This window comes from Schistocerca gregaria, chromosome X (genome assembly GCF_023897955.1).
Source record: "Schistocerca gregaria isolate iqSchGreg1 chromosome X, iqSchGreg1.2, whole genome shotgun sequence".
Taxonomy (NCBI): domain Eukaryota; kingdom Metazoa; phylum Arthropoda; class Insecta; order Orthoptera; family Acrididae; genus Schistocerca; species Schistocerca gregaria.
In genome coordinates this window covers 478,785,980-478,811,990 of record NC_064931.1, presented here as the reverse complement: position 1 = coordinate 478,811,990, position 26,011 = coordinate 478,785,980, and the positions used below count along the sequence as shown (strand labels likewise).

The window sequence follows — 26,011 nt, the reverse complement described above, 5'->3', positions numbered from 1 at the left end:
AAACTGTATTTCCAGCTTCAAAAGGCTACACTCAAAACAAAAAATGATTTCTATAAGGCAAAAACTAAATTTGAACAATGTTAACTAGAGAGAGAGTAGCTTAGATGTTTTAGCTGGAGCATTATTTCCATCACCAGTTTCAACCATACATATAATGGAACATTGCAGACACATATTCTCACATTCCAGAGTGAAAATGTGCAATTTCTTCAAGTAATGAACTGATGCTTGCAGAAGGTATTTGATAGAAAACTCCTTTACAAGAAAATGCAGCATTTGTATGGAGAATCACCCACAGAAACAGTCATTTTGGTGTGCTCCATGGGAATGTGATAGGGCTATTATTACTCGTATAATATATTATTGTTTTAGCAGAAAACGTTGATAGAAACTTCAGGGCTCTAACAGATGATACTGTTATCTATAATGGAACCTTATTTTGTGATAATTGTAGTAGTGTCCAGTGAATTCTTGACTAATCTTGAGCTTGACATGAGGTCATGGACTTCAAGAAACATAAAATCAAGTAGTCCTCGATTCTTCTTCTTTCTTCTTCTTATCATGGCATTAAACCCCATGTGGGAATTTAGCCTCTTTAACAAGGTTCCTCCAATCTGCCCTCCATCAATGCAGTTTTTGCCATCCAATGGTTCCAAAAGTTGTAATATCCTCTTCCACATTGTCCATGCACTGCAGCTTTTTGAAAAGGTTACGGCATGATGTCCTAGGGGGGTACTCTGCACGTAATTTTAATAGCCCTTTTCTGGACCACAAAAATTTTCTTTGCCAAAGCTAAATTTCCCCAGAAGATAATTCCGTAACACATAACGGAGTGAAAATATCCATAGTATGAGGACTTTATAGTGGTTAAATCTCCAATGGAAGACATCATTCTGATAGCATACATAGCCGAGCTCAATTTTTTTAGTGTCTGTTGTGTATGGAAGGACCAGTTCATTTTGCTGTCAATATGTACTCCAAGAAATTGGGACACATCCATTCTTTCTATTGGTCGATTTCCACATGTTACATTTATTTCTCTCCATGTATCAATATTAGCTTGAACTGTCCCAAAGATGTTGTGCAGCACCCTGTGTTCAATTATTATGAGCTGATACTCATAAATGTCTTGGTGTCACATCTGGCCTGATCCATTTGACTGGCCTGATCCATTTGACTGACCTGATCCACTGGCAGTTTAATCTATCTGTCTAATATCATGGAGACTAGTAACATAAATATGTGTAAGTACCATTTAAGCCATGTGATTTTATTTCAGTTGACATGGAGTTTGTCCTACTAATTATATAACCCAGACATTCAAAATTCTGTACATCTTCAAAATTGAAGCCTGTTTCTGATAATATATTCAGATTTTTAGTTCCTTCGTGTTGAGCATCATGCACTTGGTCTTCATTTCATGGACAGTAAGGCCTTGAGGCTGTGTGGCTTCCTCTATTTTACTGTTCTTTCTAATGAGCTACTTCTTCTACTAACCTATGAGAAACTTTGTTCATATATAACTAGATATCTCATATTTCTGAATAGCTGTTTCCAGAGCAAAAAGTGAGTGACCTTTTCTTACTCTATTACCGATGTTAGACAAAGTAGTACTCAGCGTTGTTTGACACCTCATGCAAAAAATATGCTCTGCTGTGCTCTACGATTTCCATCAGTTTTAAATGGGATGAACTGACATTATAGTGTTCATCTTTGGCTTACCAGTGCAGAAGATGGCACCAAACCATCCAAGTGCAAAATTTGTGCAGCTTACATGTTTAATTATTCATATAAGCTCATTTTTTGTCATTTGATGTGTATAATGTTGAGATCATATGTGTCAGACAAAGTCACTTTGAAAATAACAACTCTAAAATTTTATGTAAAATTTAAGTGCACTTCTTATATTTATTGTATCAAAACTCATGTTTATCATGATATATTGTGTATTTTTTAACAGTGAGTGCCATTAACAATGTATTTTGCACTATATAATTTCAGTGTGTGCTTTATACAGCTAATGCCAGTACTATTCTCATTCAATCATTTTTTCTCACTCCAGTGTATACCTATGTGAATAGAGGTATAGTTTTGGAATTTTTTTGAAGTTTATCAGCGTCACAAATAACATATTTTGCAATAAAATAACAGCTTTAAGTTAGACTGGCACAGTCAACAAATTTCAGCAACAATATCTTGTTTGGGAAATCATTTCCCCTCAATAGCAGTGCAGCAATTTATATAATTAGTTCAATATTGCCACATTTTTCCTCTCATTGACTATTTGTTCTAAGGAAGTGTTTTAAACTATGAGATAGCAAGGTAGACATAGCTCTTATGAAGTACCAAATGAAACTATATGGCACCAGAGGCCTTTTCAAGTCTCAAACATCTATGGGATGTATATGCAAAGTGAAGTGATGAATGCAAATTTGCACCTAGACTCACTAGACCGATGAGGTAACCAGTATGCAACTCTTGCACAGTAGCTTTGTAGGAATGCACATAGTACACTAGTGCACCTCTCTTCTCACTCCAAATTATCATTTATGCCACAGCCCACTTGGTGTTCCCCCTAAACTTGAACAGCATTGCAGAGGCTCTAACAGTATCGGAATAGCACCTCAGCATCAAATGACATGGGAATCCTTCCTGAAACACAGATATAGGTGCTTTAATTAAATGAAACTATATGGTTCCAGAAACCTTACCAAGTCTCAAAGATCAATGATATACACAGGGGTCCAGAAAAATGTCGACACTCTTTTATATTCAATATTAATGGAACAAAATGACATACATTACAATTATTGCACACAGGGATGGTTATTTTGTGTGTTCAAAGTAACCCCCATTAGCAGCCAAACAAGTAGATGTCGCTGAACCATTGACCAAACTGTCACTGTCAGGTTGCCAGTGTAACAGGTGCACAGGATGCCTCAATGGTTTCTCATAGCTCATTCAGTTTAGTTAGCTTCTGGTGATACAGTTCATTTTCCAAGGTATCCCATACGTAGAAGTCAAGAGGTGTAAGGTCTGGAGAACATGGTGGGTACTCAGCAGCTCTTCTTCAACCTATCCACTATCTAGGCAGATTTTCATGCAATTAGGCTCTGACATCTCTGTGGTAGTAAGGTGGAGTGCCATTTTGTGGTAGGTAAAATCTTTCATTCCCAAACATCTCTCAGGTGACAAGTAAAATTGATGTTTGCAGCATATGAAGCTACACCTCACCAGTTACGGTACCTTCAGGGAAGAATGGGCCAATCAAACTGTCCAGTGACAGACCACACCACACCACACCACACCACACCACACCACACATTAACACCTGCTAGATTAACGTGTTTGTCCACATGCACATGAGAGTTTTCAGGAGCTCAGTACAGAGTTGTGGCAGTTAACAATACTCTTCAGTTTGAATTGTGCCTCATCAATCCAGGTAACCATCCTTGAAAACCACTCATGCTCATGAAGCATGCCTTCAAAGCACTCACAGTACTCCATCTTTCAATCAGGGTCATCCTCATTCATAGTGTGCAGCAGTCTTGGAATGTACGCTTTCCACTCTGGATCCTTCAGAGTTTGTTGTATGCTTGAACAGCATACCCCACTTTCATGTGCATCCTGCTTCACAGATTTTTTAGGTGACCTAGTAAAATCTTGCAACACAGCAGCACTGGAAGCTGAATTTGTTGATATTTTTGGTTGGCCAGATCTTTCCTTATGCACATCCTGAATGGTACCATTAGCTACAAATTTGTCCTGAATATGATAAATTGTTATATGTGTTGGTGGCTGATTTCCATACACATTACACCACTGCCATTGTATCTCCATCATATTTTTTTGTACTTCCAGTACCACTTCAATATGACCTTTTGTTGCTCAAATGACAATCTTACTTCATTCATTGCTGCACTGTCATCTGCTAGAAAACACACACCAAGATCTGTTGAGAAAACAGTGGACTACACAACTGTGCAAAATTTCAAAAATATGTCATTTTGTTCCAGGGATATTGACTGTCAAAGAGTGTCAACATTTTTCTGTTTGAATCCTGGCTTTGATGCAAATTTTCATTTGTTGCTTCAGTCTGTTTATATACATCTTATGGATTAATTTGCTGTGGCATAATAGTGTTTTCTGTGACAACTATAAGTGTCACACCATGTTTGTTTGTGTGTGTGTGTGTGTGTGTGTGTGTGTGTGTGTGTGTGTGTGTGTGTGAAACACACCGGGTGATCAAAAAATCAGTATAAATTTGAAAACTTAATAAACAACAGAATAATGTATATAGAGAGGTACAAATTGACACACATGCTTGGAATGACATGGGGTTTTATTAGACCCAAAAAAATACAAAAGTTCAAAAAATGTCTGACAGGTGGCACTTCATCAGATCAGAATAGCAATAATTAGCATAACAAAGTAAGACAAAGCAAAGATAATGTTCTTTACAGGAAATGCTAATATGTCCACCATCATTCCTCAACAATAGCTGTAGTCAAGGAATAATGTTGTGAACAGCACTGTAAGGCATGTCGGGAGCTGTGGTGAGGCATTAGCGTTGGATTTGTCTTTCAGCATCCCTAGAGATGTCGGTCGATCATGATACACTAGCAACTTCAGGTAATCCCAAAGCCAATAATCGCACGGACTGAGGTCTCTGGACCTGGGAGGCGAAGAAAAACGAAAGTGGTGGCTGAGCACACGATTGTCACCAAATGACGTGCGCGAGAGATCTTTCACCCATCTAGCAATATGGGGTAGAGTGCCATCCTGCATAAACATCGTACATTCCAGCAGGTGTTTATCAGCTAGGCTGGGGAGTATGTGATTCTGTAACATATCGGCGTACCTCTCACCCATCATGGTAGCAGTTACAAAACCAGAATCACGCATTTCCTCAAAGAAAAAAAGGCCAAATAACGGTAGATGTGGTAAATCCAGCCCATACCGTGACTTTCTCATCGTGCAATGGAGTTTCCATGACAGTTCTAGGATTTTTGGTAGCCCAAATTCTGCAGTTGTGGGCGTTGACAGACCCTCGGAGCGTGAAATGAGCTTCATCGGTCCACAACACGTTACTCAACCAATCGTCATCTTCCACCATCTTTTGAAACACCAACACCGCAAATGCCCTAGGCTTCACTAAATCGTCAGGAAACAGTTCATGATGCCGATGGATTTTGTATGAATAGCATCGTAGGGTACGCCTCAGTGCCAACCAAACAGTAGTGTATGGAATGATGGTGCAACATGTGACTGCACGAGCACTGACTTCTCCATGCATAGATGAACGCTACAGTCTCCATTTCTTCCTGAACTGTCTCGGCAGCATTACGCTTTGTGCTCGATCGGCCACTATGGGGTCTATCGTCTAAACAACCCGTGGCTTCGAGCTTTGAATTCATGCACCACAGCTGCATTTGTCAACGGACCTTTACCCATTCCAATCCCCTTCCTATGGCGAGAGGATTGTAAAGCTGAACTAGCACATTCCCCATTCTGATAATACAGCTTCACTAAAATCGCCTTTTCAGGTAACTTCAACAAGCTGCAACTGCTGGCGCATCTGATTCTCTTTCTCATTACAGCTCCTTTTATACATGATTGTCATGCACAGTCACTGACGGTTTGCTGTCCAGTGCCATCTGTTGGACATTTTGTGAACTTTTCTTTTCCCATAATGAAACCCCATGTCATTCCAAATATCTGTGTCTATTTTTAACTCTCTATCTACATTATTCCATGGTTTATTAAGTTTTCAAATTTATACTGACTTTTTGATCACCCGGTATTTTTACCTTTCAACAGCAATATATGAGGGGTAGTCATAAATTTTTAGTTAACATACCAAAAACATGGAGTTTTTACTATGACTCTTGTTGATGGTGTCAATCCTTTTCTATGTATCGCCCTTAAATGTGAAATTTGCGCAATGATAAAGAAAACTTGGTGGAGACCTTGGTTGTAGATGCCTGCTGTTTCACTGTTCAGGAAATATTCCACCTTTAAAATCACCTCATCATGAGTTTGGGGATGCCTGCCATGCAATTTTTTTTTCCCATCTGAAGAAAGAGAAAGAAGTCACTGGATGCCATGTCAGAAGAATATGGAGGGGAGGCAAAAGTTGTAGCACAAAGAATCAGGATATATGGCTGTATCCTATGCAGGGTCAGTTGGGGCAGTGTGAAATAGCAAAAGGACACCCTTGGACAGCTTCCACTGATGCTTTGTCTTGACTGCTTCCCATAACCATATTGTGAGAGTTTGGTAGTACACTTCTGTGAGGATATGCCCCTTATGGGCATAATCTTTTAGCATCACACCATAGAAGTTCCAAAAACTGTTCAGCTTATGTGGCACTATGGTGGTTCCATCTTCACCTTTTTTAGTGGTGGTGAATCCATAAGTTTCCATTGTTTTCTTTGTTCCTTTACCTTGAGGTCTTAGTAAATCACCCAGCCCTCTTCCATGCTGATTAGGTGACTAAAGAAGTCACCTGGAATGGTCTGAAACAATTGCAACATTCCAATTACTACCTCAGTTTGGCAAGCTTTTTGAACATATGTAAGCAGTCATGCAGCACAGTGGGCAATGACATGTTTTATATTTAAAATGTTGTGCAAGATGTTGACAACTAACCCATGACTGATTTCCATTTTCCCGCTATCATGTGAAACGTGATATGGCAGTCTACAAGCATCAGGGCCTCCCCTTCTATTGTGATTCCCAGTTCTTTGGCATTGAGACTCATTTAACCGCAATGAAAGTACCGGTACCGCCCTACCACTGTGCCATATGATAGTGCATTGTTGCTGTACAAGTTCACCAGCTTAGCACACGTGATCACACAAATTATTGCCGGATATTCCATTTCATCAGTGGGCTGTGTCATTTTGTGTTGGCTTCTCTAGCAGCATGCCGAGTTACTCTAATGGAGGAATTTCAATGTACACCAGCACTGCAGACATGTACTTGCAGATATACAAAACTTTAACTCTGTAACTTTTTTAGTCTACATTTGTCCTAAGTTTATGCCATTTTTAAAATTTGAGCCATGCAGTTCCAAATATCCTCAGAGAAGTGGTACATTTTATACGATACTTTTCTCTTGTTGTATGCTGTAATGGAAATCACTTTGTTGACTGTTTATCACTTCATTTCCTAAGGGGGCCTGTAATGGAAAATGTAAACATTTATTTAAAACATCATTACAGCCATATTTATTAATGTATAAATATAAAATTTTGGATGTGTAAAGCAAAAGAGCTGTGGCTGTGTTTTAATGGAAAAAACTTTTGTAGGAGATTCACTGTTATGAATATCTACCCCAGGGTCTATTTCTTTTGGGTTTACTTCTACCAATTCCTCCACTGCTTTCTTCATAGAAACTTCGGCGGTATCACATACAGCATCAGACATTCCTTTCTTTATTTTTTCAAACATTGCACAAGATGGAGGCATATTCAGAACACCATGTAATAAATTACCTCCTCCTCTGCCCTGATCAAGGCATCTCAGAGCATATGCTAAACCTAAAATTGCTTCCATAGGTACCAGTGTCAGTTGTTTTGGAGGAGGAAAATGAAAATTCATAGCCACACAAATTACAATTTAATTTAAAATCACAAGCTATTCCCACTGTTATTACTTCAACAACAATCCTGCATTCCATATTTTTACAGCTAACACATGAATATGAAAACTTTATAGCCTGCCAGAGAAGCTATAAATCAATAAATCTGAATCCAGTGGAATTGATATCAACATCATTCATACACCTGTACAATTATCCCGTCCTAAGTTTCGATGTTGAAACCGAGAGATTTTGGTCTTCATTATTAGCTGCTTCCTCTTTTGTTGGTAAACTGATTCCATGAAAACTCAATTTCTTAAACACAGTTTTTCCACCACGCATTCTGCATAAATCTTGACTTCCACACAAAGGTTTAAAAATTCAGCCTTCCACCTACTAATATGTATTAGTATTGTCAAAACATAAACAAACCCCATGCAAGAAAGTTTTCAGGCAAAGATATAGATGTCAACCAAAGATATCAAAAGAAAAAAGCCTTCACACTGACAAGAATACTGCTGAAGCAAGCAGTTTCCCAAATGTCGGAAAATGTGGGAGTGACTGCCAGTGCAGAGTTAATCAGTTTAACCATTTAAAGGCATTTAAAAATCTGCTATCACCATAAAATTCTCACACAACATAGATTAAACTGTGTTGATTAAGAAAATAATATTTTTTTTTTAAATCGATTTTTTTGGACCAAAATCCATTATGTTCCTCCTTAAAGGGAATTTTTGATTCTTGTGGTATAACAGACCAATAAATTAAGAGAATCAACAAGTTTTGCTTAAAATTATTTGTTTACTTTTATTTCAAACAGTGCTTCAGTTGCATGTGTGCTGTGCTTAGGCACAGGACAAATTAGTTGCTGTTTTCATGCAGTTTGAAACTGCCTGACTAGTGTCTAGCACTTGGCAGCTGCTGCAAGTGGGTGTGTTGGGAGCACTACTGAGGGACATGTAGTAGAGATTACTAGAGGTATCTCAAGTGCAAAATTTTTGAGCCGTTTATTGGCATTTTTGAAGTATTGCATGTTGGCTTTTGTCTTGGGATCTTCAGCTGACATTTACTTAATGATTTTCATACATTTTGCCAGCACATGTGTCTGGAATTGTCAAAGTTACATCCTCCATTGCTAGTGACAGACTGGATCATGTCCACAGCAAGAGATTATACATACTTGTCATGCAACATATGAAGGTCTTTCCCTTATCATTACTGCTGTGGTTCTCCCCTTGATGGATGCAAAGGTTGTTTGCTCCAGCATGGGAATCAATTATCTCTTTACTTTGAGACTGTTGTGGTGAACTAAGGGTATGTTTCATGGCAAGAAAAGAACAGGACGCTTTATGTAACATGGATGCACATAAACAACACACACTAAAAACTGTTGTAACCACAGAAAAGCCAAGTCTAAATGCAGTTGTTCTCAGACGATACACCAGAAATCATACGGGGAGATAGAGTTAACAGGGGACGCCAGGCGTGTCAGAGGGGTCACAAAAGATAACGACGCAGCCAGATAGCCGAGGCGGCGGTCCAAGCGGCCAGGCAGCTGCACGTGATAAGCAAGGAAGCAGACTCAGCTATTAAGATAAAAAGGGCGCTCTGGGCAGGTCCCTTAATAAGCAATAACTTACAGTATCAACACTCTTGGCTAGAGGGAGAAGTCTGGGAGCGGAGAGAGAAAGAAAGAGGGCCCTAGGTGGGGACCGCACTACGTCATGAGGAGCCAATGAAGGGCTCAGGACGCAGTGTGTGACCATATAGGGAGAGGCCCCTCTACCCCTCCACCCAGCTTCTGAAGAAAAGTACTGAAGTTAATACTAAAACAATCCCTAATAAGGAAAAGTTGCACTCGACGCTACGTCATGCCAAGCGCTGGCGGGGTCGAAGGGGAAGAGCTAACAAAACTCGGAGGCACGCCGCTCCGGGGATCTCTCTCTCTCTCGGGTTTAGGCAGCGACGGTAGTCAGCGTGAGTAGCAGCCGACTTGGGCTGAGGGTGGGCTGCAGGCAGACAGTTGGAGATAGTCGCCGATGAGCGTTTAGGCAGCGACCGCGGGACTCTGACGTAGGGTGCTAGTGTGGGCAGCAAAGTGCTGGAAAGTTCTATCAGGCAGCCAGAATGGTGGAAGTCAGTCACCGTCTCTGTAATGGGCTTGGCTATTCTGTAGGTACAATCACTACGCAGTTAGGGTGATCTGTATTCTTTATGAATAAATTAGAACTTTTATAACGTCCATACGAGTTTACTTCTACCAACATCCTAGCCTTGTACCTTCACACCAGGGAATTTAACATCTTAGCCAGATCAAAAGTCTCCCTCTCAATTAGGTCAACCGGCTAATTCCCGTTTACGAACCGTGTCGCTCAATCCCTCGCAAAACCCACGCTTGGGACGCAACAAAACTACAGACAAAACAAAAAATACACACATGTAGTGCAGAGAGGTTTCATAGAACACTAAATGAGGTTCACAGCAGAAGCAAACAGGAGACACATAATTGTTTGATTTGGGGGAAGTAGTGATGTTAATAACTGAACTGTGGTGCACAAAATACTTTTTAGTAAGAAAAACGAAGTAATAATGGAACAAAACTCATTAGTTACAATTTCCTATCTTAGTTCACAGTGTCCTAAATTTGTCAGAGTTTGAGGACTTTGTAAATATGTCCTACAAGTTAGTTTTCAGAACACATATATTCCACATTTTGGTAAAATCCATGAACAAAATAACAACATACTTTGACTTGGTTAGAACATTAGTGGACTTCTGGAGTTTTCACTAATTTAGTGGTGTTCACACTATCAGTGAATAATACATGCATTATCAGTAATTCATGGCTGTCCCAATCCCCTTTGTTTCTAATGTTCCTCATTCCTCCAAAACCTCAAGAACTTCTTTCTCTCAGTTCACTAGATCTCAGTGAATGACTGACATGGATGTGATCCTCCATCCCACTTATGATTCCTTAAGAAGCTTTGTTCACACTAAACCCACCAATCACCAACAATATCTACAGTTGAACAGCTGCCATCATTTCACACCATGAAGTCCTTCCAATGCAACCTGACAACACATGGATGCCACATTTGCAGTGATAAGCTATCTCTGTGCTTCTATGTTGAAGGACTTGATGGGGTGTTTACAAATTGGAATTACCTTCCCAGTGCTGTCCAGAAACAGGTCTTCTATGACTTATCTAACATTCATTACAAATCTACTGTCCATTCACGGAGGTATGTCAGAATAATGAAATAATGTTTTCCATCAGGACCTTGGTTGTCTTTTGGCATAGCCTGAAATTAGAAATATCTTCCTCACAATTATACCACCCCACTGTGGTATTCAGCTGGTTACCTAAACTACAAAGTATCTTTGCCTATTCCTATGCTGCTTCTGCTCCCCCATAAACCTGTGGAAGATTCTGGTACAAGACTTGTCCCATGCATCTGCCTACAACATCATATTTGATTCCTGGCACTGGAATTTCTTAATCCATCAAAGAAAGAGAAAAATTTCTAAGCAGTCACATTGTATATCAGTTTTGCTGTGTACAGTGCACCGAATTTTATGAACTGCAACAATTACCAAAGAATCCACTTACACCCTGTACAACCACCACATAGCTATGACCAAAGGCCAAATAAACAACACTGTTGTTGATGTGCTGTGCATCACATGGTGATTGACTTCAATGACTTCTACACAACCATAAATTTTGAATTTCCCTTCCAAGACCAGCTCTTCTGATCTGGATAGATAGAGGCTCTTCCTGTGATGTATCCACCATTCCGTAACTCTTTCGGTCCCAATCTCCAGTGCCTGTTCCTCACTTGCTCTTCTCTCCCTTTCCACTTCAAGTCACCTGTTCTTACCCTGTCTCAGTCCTCTATACCACCCATCTGTTTCCTACTACATATAAACACCCCTCTTGGAACATTTCCTTATTTCCCATCCATCATTCCTATTATACATTCTCCTTCAGGTACTCTCACCACTGTCTGTTTCTTCCACTAAGCCTACTACTTAATCTGACCTTACACACAGACACTTCGTCCATGCCAGGATGGGCTCTCCTAAACCACATCCGTCCATTTCCTCCTCCTCCCCACTGATTCACCTCCTCCCACTCATCCACCCGACTATTTTTAACCATCCATCCCATCTGAGAATAGTACTCATTGTGAATTGATAGCGTTGTGAGAGAACAGTGTGTGTCTATCTGTAAAGTTAATGTGTTTTTAGTTAGCTCTGACAGAGCACTCTGTAAGTGTCCGAGCTCATGTAACAACAACAACAACAACAACAACAACAACATCAACAATAATAATATATCTTTACACTATAATACAGTAAGTAGTAGGAAAGTTTTGTCATATGTCTATGACCCATACCCCTCTACTTGAAACATGGGCACAGGCTGCTCCTTCCTCTGTGGCACAGTCATTTGTAGAGATGATAAATGCTTCAACATAATATATAAATTTGAGGCAGAGGAAAGAGTGCTGTTACACCAATTAAGATAACATAGTTCTGTGTATATCAACTCTCTTCTGAAATTTATTCTTTCTCAGAGTTGCACTGTTCACATGTTATTCTCAAACATAAATATTAAAATTGTTCATGGGCATTATCATGATTTTCTTGTTTCAGTTAATGTGATGTGGCAGATTTTTATATAAATATTAATTTATAATACACATGAATTGATTTAAATTGTGCACTTGTATCACTGGCACTATTTCCTGGCATACACATACACACACCACCAAATGATTACCTTTTTTATTACTCATTTAATATTTTTTTTTTTTTTTTTTTTTTTTTTTACTTCATTCCATGCTCTGGGTTCTGACAAGCAAGCCAAACCTCTACTGTTATGTATCAGGGGATACCAATGCTTCCTCTTTTTGCAGGAAGTGGCACATATCTTGCATAAAAAATAATAAATAAATAAATAAAACAGAATGCTAGTGGTGGACTGCCAATACATACAATGACGTCCCTCAAGTAACTTTGTCTAAAAGACAAACTGAGTGAGTTGACACAATGGTTAGCACATTGGATTCATATTTGGAAGGGTGGTGGTTCAAATCCATGTCTGACCATCCTGATTTAGATTTCCCATTCTTTCCTTAACTCACTACAGGAGAATTCTGGGATGATCACTTTGAAAGGGTACAGCCAATTTCCTTCCCTATCCTTGAAACAATTTGAGCTTGTGGTCTATCTCTAATTGTTCACAGGACTTTAAACTCCAATCTTCCTTTCTTTTCAAAGCAGTTCCAGTGCATATGTATATTCCTGTCTTTAATTCAGTGCTTCAATAAATTGATAGGTAGTATTCTATCCTCCTTAACATCTTGCTCGCCTGAAAAATAACAACTTGAATTGCCAAAAAATCTGAAATATGGACAATATCTTTTACTAACAATGCATTTTACCCAATATGATCATTTGGATCATATAGTTGACATAAGATCAGTAAATGATGATCAGAACTAGTAGTCAGGGAAGGATGTAATCCATGTTGCAGTGATTTGATGCATCAAGATGCCATTTTTGAACTTCAGATATGTCAGATCTCTACCAGGTTCAGTGCACTCTGACTGGACAATCAACCCTTTTAGCCTCACAATCTTGCTTCTATTTTCCTTGTCTGCAAGTACTGCATTTCATCTGACGGCTCTCTCTAAATACTGTTTGTTCCAGATGATGGGGCCAAAAGGCTTGAGGAAAGCAACCCAAGTTGCCATATTAAATGCTAATTACATGAGTAAAAGATTAGAAGATCATTATCCAACTTTGTATAAGGATCAGCGAACTGGACTTGTTGCACATGAATTCATAATTGATGTGAGAGATCTCAAAGACAAAACAAATATTGAAGCAGTAGATATAGCCAAAAGACTTATGGATTATGGTAAGTGTAATTCAATTACAAATATTCAATAATCATATATTATGTGCACACATTGAGAGACACTATTGAAATCCTAGTCATCAGCTACCAAAACATGTACAACAAAGTCAGAGTTCGAAGCTCTCCTAAAAACATTGGGGCAAATATAATACAGGGTGAGTATAAAGTTTTTCTCTGAGTGCAAAAATTTATTTCTAAGGATTTATGCTAGATACAACTGTGCAGTTTGTTCCAAATGGCAGCTTAACTTATAACATTTTTTGTGGAGACAGTTTTACATGTGCTCCAATTGTTGCTTGTAGAACATTTAGATGATACTCAGTGTCTCTTCATGTCTCTGCCAACATCCCTTTTGCCACTGCCTCTATAGCATGTATTCATGTCATAAGAGTTTGCACATCAGGAATTGGTGAACTGAACACTTTATCCTTAACACAACTCCACAAAAAAGTGAACACAATGGCCATGATGCTGGACTCTCTCTACTGATCCATCTGTCCAGAAAGGTTTCATCCAAACAGTTAGCCCTCCAATGTGACAGTGCAATATCTTGTTGAAACGCTACCCATAGTTGAAATTCCTATAACTGAGCTGCAACATAAGGTTTCAACATGTTCAGGTAATCTGTTGCCATAGTATCAGGCTCAGTGAAAAAGAAAGGTCCAGTAATTGTGTTGGGCATTAACCCACACTTCACATTCCTTCTTGGGCTGTCCCTTATCTGCTGTATCACAATATGTGGGGTCTGTGAGTCCCAGATCAGAGCATTATGCCTGTTTACTTTCCTGGAGATGTAAAAAGTCATTTCATTTGGAAAATAAACTTTAGTTATTGCCTGCATCAGTTCATTCCCGCATTTTCCTAGCGAACTTGCCACTTCTGGACCTAGCATCTGGCTGAAGTGCTTGCAGGAGTTGCACTTCACCATAGTGCTGCGAGGTATGCCTATTTCCTTGGTAATGTGGCGTGTTGATTTTCACAAACTGCATTGAAATGCTGTATGCACAGCATCAACAGTGTCATCACTCACTCCATTTCCACTGCCTCTTGCATTATCATCAACACTAGCAGTCTCTTTAAACTTCTTTAAACTTTTTTAAACCTTTTATACCATTCTTTGATGCTATTCACATCTGGAAGATGTTGACCATATGCACTTTGGAACTCTCACTGAACTGTAGTAGGCAAATGTGTTTCATAAAACCACAGAACAAACTGCACTTTCTCCTGCATAACTGCCATTATCACAACAACACTCCTGTCGAGAAGAAGGGTAGCAGAAGTAATCCATTATCATTGACTTCCATATGTTGTATTATCTTAAAACATACTCTGTACTCATGTATAAGGAAGTACCACAAACAGAATAACATCTTCCATGCTAATCAGCAACCAATGTAGATTCTATAAACATCAATCATGTGAAACCCAACTCGTGATTTTCTAATATGACATCCCAAAAGCAATGGATTATGGCAACCAACAAGGTGCAGTATTTCTTGACTTTCAAAAAGCATTTGACTCAGTACCATGCCAAAATGTACTAATGATAGTGTCATCATAAGGGTAACAAAGATAACAAACAAAAGTTTTGACAGGATTGAGGATTTTTTGGTAGGGTGGATACAACAGGTTAATTTAGATGCAGAAGCATTGAGAGGTATTTAAGTAACTACAGGCATGTCTGAGGGAAGTGTGTTGGGATCCTTACTGTTGCAGCTGCATGTTAATGAGCTGGAAGATGATATTAATAGTAACCTCAGATGTTTTGCACATGACGCTGTTTTCTGAAGTGAAGTACTATCTGAAAAATGTGTAAAAATATTTAGTCAAATCTTGATAAGACATCAAAGTGTTGCAAAGGTTGTCAACTTGCTTAAAATGTTCAGAAATGTAAAACAGTGCCCTTCTTAAATTGTAACAAAATATTATCCTATGACTACAATATCAGTAAGTCATAGCTGAAATCGGTCAACTTATACAACTCCTCTGGATTAAAACATGTGTAGGATTATGAAATTGGATGTTCAACAGGCTTAATCATAGGTAAAGCAGATAAAATCCTTGTTCATAGGTAGAATACTGGGAAATGCAACTAGTGTACAAAGGAAATTGCTTACCAAATAATTTTGTGCCACATTTTAGAATATTCATTTGTGTGAGCCATACTATCACATTACGCCCACTTACAAATAATCAAGAACCAGAATAAGTGAGGAATATTTAACAACTACCTATTTATTTATCATAGGGACTGCAAATACAATATTAGATTAATTGCAGTTGGCACAGACACATCTAAGGAGTACTCATACACAAATGATGTAGATGTATAAAACACATTAGTAATTGTCAGAAGACTTCAATATGACGTATGTTCAAGGTAAGAATTGTTTTGTGTGAAACCAATTAGAAATAAGTTAAGGCATTAATATCTTGAAATACTTTCATGGTGAGTTTGGTGATAGTTATTTAAATTTCAGCAAGGAAATACACTCCTGGAAATTGAAATAAGAACACCGTGAATTCATTGTCCCAGGAAGGGGAAACTTTAATGACACATTCCTGGGGTCAGATACATCACATGATCACACTGACAGAACCACAGGCACATAGACACAGGCAACAGAGCATGAACAATCTCGGCACTAGTACAGTGTATATCCACCTTTCGCAGCAATGCAGGCTGCTATTCTCCCATGGAGACGATCGTAGAGTTGCTGGATGTAGTCCTGTGGAACGGCTTGCCATGCCATTTCCACCTGGCGCCTCAGTTGGACCAGCGTTCGTGCTGGACGTGCAGACTGCATGAGACCACGCTTCATCCAGTCCCAAACATGCTCAATGGGGGACAGATCCGGAGATCTTGCTGGCCAGGGTAGTTGACTTACACCTTCTAGAGCACGTTGGGTGGCACGGGATACATGCGGACGTGCATTGTCCTGTTGGAACAGCAAGTTCCCTTGCCGGTCTAGGAATGGTAGAACAATGGGTTCATGTCCCCTCGACGATCACCAGAGGTGTACGGCCAGTGTAGGAGATCGCTCCCCACACCATGATGCCGGGAGTTGGCCTTGTGTGCCTCGGTCGTATGCAGTCCTGATTGTGGCGCTCACCTGCACGGCGCCAAACACGCATACGACCATCATTGGCACCAAGGCAGAAGCGACTCTCATCGCTGAAGACGACACGTCTCCATTCGTCCCTCCATTCATGCCTGTCGCGACACCACTGGAGGGGGGCTGCACGATGTTGGGGCGTGAGCGGAAGACAGCCTAAGGGTGTGCGGGACCATAGCCCAGCTTCATGGAGACGGTTGCAAATGGTCCTCGCCGATACCCCAGGAGCAACAGTGTCCCTAATTTGCTGGGAAGTGGCGGTGCGGTCCCCTACGGCACTGCGTAGGATCCTACGTTCTTGGCGTGCATCTGTGCGTCGCTGCGGTCCCGTCCCAGGTCGACGGGCACGTGCACCTTCCGCCGACCACTGGCGACAACATCGATGTACTGTGGAGACCTCGCGCCCCACGTGTTGAGCAATTCGGCGGTACGTCCACCCGGCCTCCCGCATGCCCACTATACGCCCTCGCTCAAAGTCCGTCAACTGCACATACGGTTCACGTCCACGCTGTTGCGGCATGCTACCAGTGTTAAAGACTGCGATGGAGCTCCGTATGCCACGGCAAACTGGCTGACACTGACGGCGGCAGTGCACAAATGCTGCGCAGCTAGCGCCATTCGACAGCCAACACCGCGGTTCCTGGTGTGTCCGCTGTGCAGTGCGTGTGATCATTGCTTGTACAGCCCTCTCGCAGTGTCCGAAGCAAGTATGGTGGGTCTGACACACCGGTGTCAATGTCTTCTTTTTTCCATTTCCAGGAGTGTATATTAAATACAAGAGACTGTATATTGATTATTACCTTAGTTGTAGTCAACAGCTTTTCTGATAAGTAGCATCATGTGAGAGAAACATACTAAATCTGTGGATCAGTTCTGTGAATGATAAGATGTTTTCGATTTAATCCAGTAAGGTCTTCAAGCAATCTGTATTCATTGTAGGAGATGAGTTTGAGCTAATTCTTTTAAGAAGGTTGTGAAGATTGTGTAAATATGCTCCAAGGCTCAGTCAGCTGTATGGGCAGTTGCTCCACCCTGTTGGAAATAACTATTGGTATTTTTCCCCATCCATTTATTCTGCCACAAATGGTTTCAAAATGTTGGCAATGTAATGTGCCAGAGTCATCTGATGAAAGATGATGGGACCAATAATGTGGCATGCAGACACTGCACACCAAACCCAGAACTTCTGATCATGCAATGGTGTTTGGAGGAAGTTAAGCAGATTCTCTACTGCCCAGAAGCTGTGTTTCTGTGAGTTTCCAGAATGATATTTGCACTCTGCAGCGGATTGTGCACTGATATGATACTTCCTGGCAGATTAAAACTGTGTGTAGGAGACGAGATACTGGCAGAAGTAAAGCTGTGAGGATGGGGTGTGAGTCGTGCTTGGGTAGCTCAGTTGGTAGGCACTTGTCCACGAAAGGCAAAGGTCCCGAGTTTGAGTCTTGGTACAGCACACAGTTTTAATCTACCAGGAAGTTTCTTTCTGCGAGTTCATATAACCACTTAGATGAAACTGGGCTTCATCACACATATAGAACAAATCCATGTCCAAGCCATTCATTGTTATCTCGGTGAACTGAACAGCGACTCACAGAACTGGAGGCACTGATGAGCAACTGTTGGTTTTAAAGCAAGAACAACACACACTCAGTAGGGTTGCATGTGCAAGTCTAGGTGGACTATTCGTCAGTATGATCAATGAGATATGGCGGTCTCTTGCAACAGGAATCAGGTTGAATTGGTAGGACTCTGAAGCATATTCTGCTGAACTGCAGGCTCATTTTCTGGTGTGCAGGCACATTTTGGACTGTTTTTTGACTTTTTCAAAACAGATCCTGTCTGATGCCATTTTTAGAAAAAGCATTGCATGGCACTGTTTGCTGCCACTTTGACACCATTAAACTTCTAAGTAAACAACTGACCGCACTGTTTTCATGACTTTGTTGTCACATAACTGTCCACAATAAACCCCCACTACTCGTCTGTGAGTACTGTCATGCCCTTTGCACTGCTCGACTCACACTGACACAACTTGCACAACACTCAGAATGGGGTGCGGTTATAGCATACATTCACGTCCAATCATATCCATTCATCTGGACCTCTTTTTTTACCCCATGCCGTAAATGTGGTTAAAATTGGTCCTTCGTGCAATGATAAAACAAATATGAGCTTATTTTGGTGTAATAAGAATTAATATAGTAGAATGGAAACTCTCCACTGGCAGAAGATTGACAACTAGTGCCATGCAAAGAATCAGCAACCTGATCAAGAACTAAATAGATATTGTGCATGGCTTATAATAACATACTGACTGAACTGCTTCTAAAGACTACTTACATGTTATCTCCCAACTTGGGAATGTGATTTACTGGTAGCAACAAATCATGTCCAAAAGTTTAATTTATGGTTTTGGTAACATTATGAAGAATATAGCTCTGATGCATTACAAAGTGATCTGCACTTATGTACAATGTGTAAATATGCACTACTGGTCATCTCCAAATGATCACTACCCAAGACACATAAGAAGATGAATTGAATCCTGGTCTTTTGATAATGTTCGGTGTGTGTGTGTGTGTGGGGGGGGGGGGGGGGGGGGGGGGTTATTAAGGAGAAAATCAACACAAAGTTATGACACTATTTTATTCTGCAATTATGTGCTCATACAAGAAATAACATTCAAACCTCTCCTGCTACAGTGTGAGAGTAGCACATGCAACAATGTGGGCATGCAGGGACATGTGACAGCAACATGTTGTTTGTGTCAGAGCTATAAATCAACTGGACTGAATACAAAATAATGCTAATGATAAAATAGTGCACGTTTGTTGTTGAGTGTGTGAAGCATAATGTATGAAAACACTTACTGAAGTGTTTGAGGATGTAAGTATGAGGGAAATAATTGACAGAAAATCTTAAATCTGTGCATTATCAAAAGTAATTTAAGCTCTCTTCCTTAGAATTTTCATAATTAATTAACTGTTGCTTAATTCATTTATTTCTGTTCTACTGTTTCAACTGGGCATATGCTACTGTTCTCACCCGATAGGTGGCACAATTTGTCTTGTTTTTGTAGCAGCAATGTAAGCCACTGGCCCACTTACTCTGATGTTGTTCCTTGCAAGGTGTACCTACCAAATACTGGAACATTTTTTATTTTTGACTTGAACACATTTACTCTAAACTTTGTCTATTGCCTTCTCAAATTGTAACTTTATGTAAGTGACCTTTGTATGTTGTGGCATTTTTGGTTGGTTGATTGATTCAGAGGAGGGCACCAAACAGAGAGGTCATCAGTCCCATCAGACGAAGGAGGGATGGGGAAGGAATATGGTCATGCCCTTTCAAAGGAACCATCCCTGCATTTGCTTGAAGTGATTTAGGGAAATTGTGGAAAACCTAAATCAGGATGGTCCTAAATGCGAATCCAGTGTGTTAACCACTGCGCCATCTCCCTCAGTGTGACATTTTTCATCTCGGTTAATGTTTCTGTCAAACTTGTTTTTCTATGTATTATTTTATATAGCTTCTAAATTTTCATTCTGATGAAGACATCCTTAGAGGTGTTGAAACCTAGGTCAATGTATTAAACAATTATTTGCAATCAGTTGGGTGTGTTATTTTTCTATTGAAACTTATATATGGTTGCTGAAAAACAGCCATGTTCAAAACCGTAAAATCTAGGACTTAGTGCAAAAATGGTGTGGAGTCTCCTCTGTACTTAATGAAAACAATTGTTATCTGAATCAAGTCCAAACATCAAATAACACTGGCTAGGTGAAAATTTTCCTGTAAATAATAATAATAATTTATGATGCCAGTTAACTGTGCAAGTGGGAAATCTAAGATTGAGGTGTCACAACTTCATGAAATTCGACCTACATACACTGATGAGTGTAAATATTGTGACCTCTGCATACCATGAGATTTAATGCTGCATGGTGGTGTTGTGGGCAAGTGATGTGGTAATGAAAGTATATATGCAGAGTAGATATGAATGGAGAATCATTCTAGTAACAATATGGCCTAAAAATGGGGAAATCCACTAGCATAAGAAATATATTTCAATAATAATGTTTCACCAGTCAGATGACTCCTGCTTTTGCTACTCCAGGTGAATGCTTTTCCAGATATGCCATCATCCATGCAAATGGCTGCCCAAAACATCCACCATGCGAAATATGCAGGCTATTGGGGGCAATATTGTACTATGGGTCACTTGCCTGGGCTCCCATGGAACCTGTGTTAATAATCAAAGGCACCATGACAGCTTTTGACTGCATGAACATTATTTTGGACCACCTCACCTGCATCCCTTCATGCATGACATTTCCCCACTGGTGATGACATCTTCCAGTACAGTGATTATCTGTGTCACAAGTACAGAATCATGTTGTAGTTGTTTCAGCAGCATGACAGTGAACAACAAATTTGGATGATTTGAACCCACTGGAATGCCTCTTGGTCACTACCAGGTGCCAGTTCTGTACCTACAAACCACTAGTCCATAATTTACAGGAATTGTATGACCTGTGTGTAGGCATCTGGTGCCACGTACCTGTGGAAACCTACCACGGACTTACTGAAACTGTCACACACAATCACTGCTGTATTAATTTCCAAAAGATGGACCAAAATGCTGTTAAGCAAGTGGTTGTAATGTTTTTGGCTCATCGTTGTATTTATCTCTACAGATTTTCTTTCATGCATAAGCCTAAAGCTTCCCAACTTAATTATTTGGTTCTTCTGATGGTTTTCAAAGGAAGTGGTATTGAGACATTTGGATTCTCAGGTTTTTATTTCTTCAGATTATGCGTGGTTCAGCTTGTCCAGCTACTTGAACTGATGGTACATCCACCATTCAATGTATTCAATGTATCCACCATTCAATGTATTCATCAGGATGTAATAGAAAATCCTGATGAATACATTGAATAGCTATGGCTTAATGGGTTCCAAAACATAACACAATTTTTTCCTCAAAGTGTTAATACTGAGCAGTGAGTTTGGACTCTGTTTAACCTACTTGAGGGCAACTGACAGAAGACAAGTGACTTACGGTGCAACATCACACTTACACATACAACTTTGCAATCATGTCTGGTGATGACAGGATTCTCAGCAAAGGCAGTAAAATCTCCTCAGCCCAGCCACCTGCTCTCTCTCCCTGAAAATCTTCAATGGCGTAGCATGGTTGTAAAGGTTGGGGAGACTCTGCAGTTATTATAGGGAGGCAAAATAGTACAATAAATAATAATTTAAACAAATGAAGCAAAATGCATCAAATAAAGCAACAACAGCTACTACTACCACTACTATTGTCAAATAATAATAATAATAAATAATAAATAATAATAAAAACAACAACAACAACAACAACAACAACTTGTTCAAGAAACTATGACAAATTTGTAGAATTCCAGCACTTATATTTTCTTGTATACAAGTGCAATGCACCTGTCTTTTCTTTCTTTCCACAAATAAGTCTATAACTTGGTCTACAAAGATCTGATCACCAGATAGCTCTCAAAGCTCTTTTCTATTGCTAATGTGCTCAAACACGACAGCCAGATGTTGGACATTGAATTCCTTAAATAATTCTTCACTTGTTTAAGAGTACTCTACTTCGTTCACTGCTTGCTGTAGTTGCAGGTAGGGTCAAAACCAAATGCAGGAACTTCATTGTTTCTTTGAAAACGGAGTCCAAATCATTGTTGACAATGTACTTTAAGAGGATTCTTGGAGATACGTTTTTTTTTCTCATCACTGTTTATGTTACACAGTTCATTTTCAAGTTGTTCTTGTTTGAAATAAAGGGTACTATTCTAATAATTGAAGTAGTTTCAACTTTGGGAATTCTTTTTGATAGTTTGGGAAACAGTTTTCGTTCAAAAATTCAACAAACTGAAATTGGGGAAAGTCTTGAAACTTTCTTTCCATCTGAACAATTTGCAAATCCAGTATCTCATAAGTTAGTGCCCTGAGAGATGCCTTTTGACTGTCACAGAATGATAAGTTGCTATTCAAGCACAAGCTGCATTTAATGCATTCATCAACGAATGTTTTTGTTCTTAATTGTCGAAAGTTTCTCAAAACACTTCTTATTTCATCATAGCAAGCAGTTATACTGACAGATTTTGACTGAAGAACATTAAAGAGATGATCAAAGCACCCTCGGTAGAAGCAAAGCAAGTAGAAAAACGTTTCATTTCCACAGCACAGCTCAAAGATTCTGGATCCCACTGATAGTATCTATCATCAAATATGTAATTAAAAACACTATATAGCCCTGAGAAATGACTAGATGTTTTTGAAACTGCCCTGGAACGAAAGTTCCAGCTACTGTTGCTTGCATGCGCCAGTATAAATCCTTTCCCAGTGAGCAATACAGTTCGTTTTGATGATTTGCTGAAAAACGAATGGAAGGCAGTAAGATCACTTACAAACATCCATACTTGTCGTATGACTTTTGAGGCGTGTAACAGAACCAGTTGGTGTGTGTAACAGTGAATAAACAGCGCATAGGGACAGAACTGCTTCACCAGTTGTTGTAATCCTCTTTCTTTTCCCGCAATTACTTAAGCACCATCATATGTTTGATTAACCACTTTTCCTCCCACACTCCATTCTTTCAATACTGCATGAATAATGTTTGTCAAACTTTCAGGAGTTCTGTCTCCAGAAACATCGTAAAATCCATCGAATCTTTCCTTAATTTTGTCTGCAATACAGTACCTGAATATTATACTTATTTGACTTTTGCATGACACGTCTAATGTTTGATCAGCCTGGATCGAAATGAAATTGCAGTTCTGAATTTCAGATTTTATTTTCTCATTAACTACCAGAGTTATCATTTCTATTACATCATTCTGTATATCTGGAGAAGTTCCTTTAAAGGGTGAAGATGATGACAGGTGGTCTCGGATTAACTGATCTCCTTGAGCTAGAAATCCAACAATTCCAGATAGTTACCTTTGTTGCTGGAGAATTCGTCTTCTCGATGGCCGTGAAAGGCAAGTTTTTGTTTAGAAAGAAATACAATTGCCTGAATAAAACGAGCCAATACTCACCTGCTGCATGCAACTTGTTTGTTGTATTTTATTGCTGTCAGATGAGCAGTTTCAGAAAGGGCGTAAATGAAATGATTCTTTGTTCTGCAGGTGACGTTTTGATATCCGATGCTTTTGTGGTTTAATGTCCAAGTTCTTTATTGTACAAATGCCCTCATTGCTCATTGCACCGGCCTTCATGGAAGAGGGAAAGTGGAGGGGAGCCGAGTCCGCAGCTCATGGTCGTGCGGTAGCGTTCTCGCTTCCTGCGCCCGGGTTCGATTCCCGGTGGGGTCAGGGATTTTCTCTGCCTCTTGATGACTGGATGTTGTGTATTGTCCTTAGGTTAGTTAGGTTTAAGTAGTTCTAAGTTCTAGGGGCCTGATGACCATAGATGTTAAGTCCCATGGTGCTCAGAGCCATTTGAACCATTTGAGGGGAGCCAAGAAAGCCACTACAGCGCGCAGGCACCAGCCAGGTAGGGGAAGGGAGGCAGAGACTGAGAGCATTCAAGTCTCAAGCAGGCAAATACACCAATACTCAGGGTGTGGCGGCACAGGATACAAAACAGATGTCTTTGCATATTTTGTGCTCTTAGTAGAAAGTTTTTTATATTTTTGTTATGAATTACTATTGCATCTTTTTTAAGCAGGAATACAGGGGAGACTAACACTCAGTCTCCCCTCACACTACGCCACTGAAAACCTTACCTATTGGGGAAAGTCAGAGGGTCAGGTTTACTCAAACATCTACATCCACATCCACATACATACTCAGTAAACCACTATACAGTGGAAGGACTAAAGCAGAACTTTGAAAGTACTATTGCCATATTGCCACCATTCCACAGGCAGACTTGTTACATGAGTTAAACAGTTTGATAAATTGCATACAATGCTGCATTGATGTAACTGGTGGGCAATTCGTGTATATCAAAAAGTAACATATATAAACTACACTTAAAAATTTCATGCATTATTTTACTTCAAAGAATTATTTGGCTACAAATACAACAATTGAAAGCATGTTGTTTTGTTGTTGAACAGGATTCCATGCACCTACTATGTCGTGGCCAGTCAGTGGGACACTTATGATTGAACCAACAGAATCTGAAGACAAGAAAGAACTTGACAGGTTCTGTGATGCGCTTATCAGTAAGTGTATTAATGGATATCATTTAGAATTAAGTTAAGATTTGGTTGTGAACAGGACTGAGTTTTGTCAGCCTTTCTTTTTTCCACTTCACTTGGAATGAGTTTCATATGTGGTTTCTACGAGTGTTGTTGTCGTTGGTGGTGGTGGTGGTGGTGGTGGTGGTGGTGGTGGTGGTGGTGGTAGTGGTATTGGTTTTTTTCCTTGTTATGGAAAGTCTTTGCTAAGGTTATTACTTGTATGTGTCCCCTTGAGAACATTATTATGGTCCTACTACAGCCAGAAGATACACTTGCAGATGCAATGTGGTCTTCTTTCACAGCTTGTGATGGGATAAGATCATTGAATAGCCTTACCAACATTGGTCCCTGAGCTCTCAATTCTTCTTCTTTTATATAATTACATCTACATAATGAGTGACTATTTGTTTCTTATTGTATTAACAGTGATGTTATTTTTCTTTTGTTGTTTGATGCTTACCAACTATGTGTTTCAATGTTGCTGCATGCTTTTCTTATTTTATTGTTTCATTTTCCTTTTATGCAGGACCTTTTATTTCTATTGAGAGCATTAAAGAAAGTTATTTTTTTACAGTTCAATTTAATGACTGGTAGACAAAAATCCAACACTGCAACTACAAACACTAATATTGGCCAACGGCCTTTCTGCAGTGGTAACACTGGTTTCCATTAAATCACAAAAGTTAAGAACTGTCAGGCTGGGCTAGAACTTGGATGGTTGACCATCTGGTCTGCCAAGTGCTGTTGGCAAGCAGGGTGCACTCAGCCCTCGTGAGGTAAACTGAGGAGCTAATTGATTGAAATGTAGTTGCTCCAGTCTCGGAAACTGACATACGGTTGGGAGAGTGGTGTGCTGACCACGTGCCCCTCCATATCAACATCCAGTGACACCTATGGGCTGAGGATGACATGGCAGCCAGTTGGTACCATTGGGCCTTCACGGTCTATTCGGGAGGAGTTCAGTTTCTTAAACACTAATATTTGTGAATATATTGAAACATTCTGGAAAATTGATACTGGTGAACAAGTTTTATTAACTGTGCTGTTCATGACACAGTTCCTTACTTTATTTTCAGTATAATTCAAGATTTTTTTGTCTGGCAGATTTAGTACTGAAACACTACCTCACAAAAAGAGAGTTTATGTAT

The 26,011-nt window shown here is 39.7% G+C and overlaps 1 protein-coding gene and 1 pseudogene across 1 annotated transcript in view; both read left to right on the top strand.

Moving 5' to 3' along the window:
* LOC126298909 (glycine dehydrogenase (decarboxylating), mitochondrial) overlaps window positions 1-26,011 on the top strand; it is a 304,299-nt gene that overhangs the window by 254,461 nt on the left and 23,827 nt on the right. The window contains exons 16-17 of the mRNA XM_049990452.1: window positions 13,304-13,514; window positions 24,738-24,845. Coding sequence (XP_049846409.1) covers window positions 13,304-13,514; window positions 24,738-24,845 — 319 coding nt within the window. The remainder of the gene's footprint in view (window positions 1-13,303; window positions 13,515-24,737; window positions 24,846-26,011) is intronic.
* Window positions 25,496-25,613, top strand: LOC126299786 (5S ribosomal RNA; annotated as a pseudogene).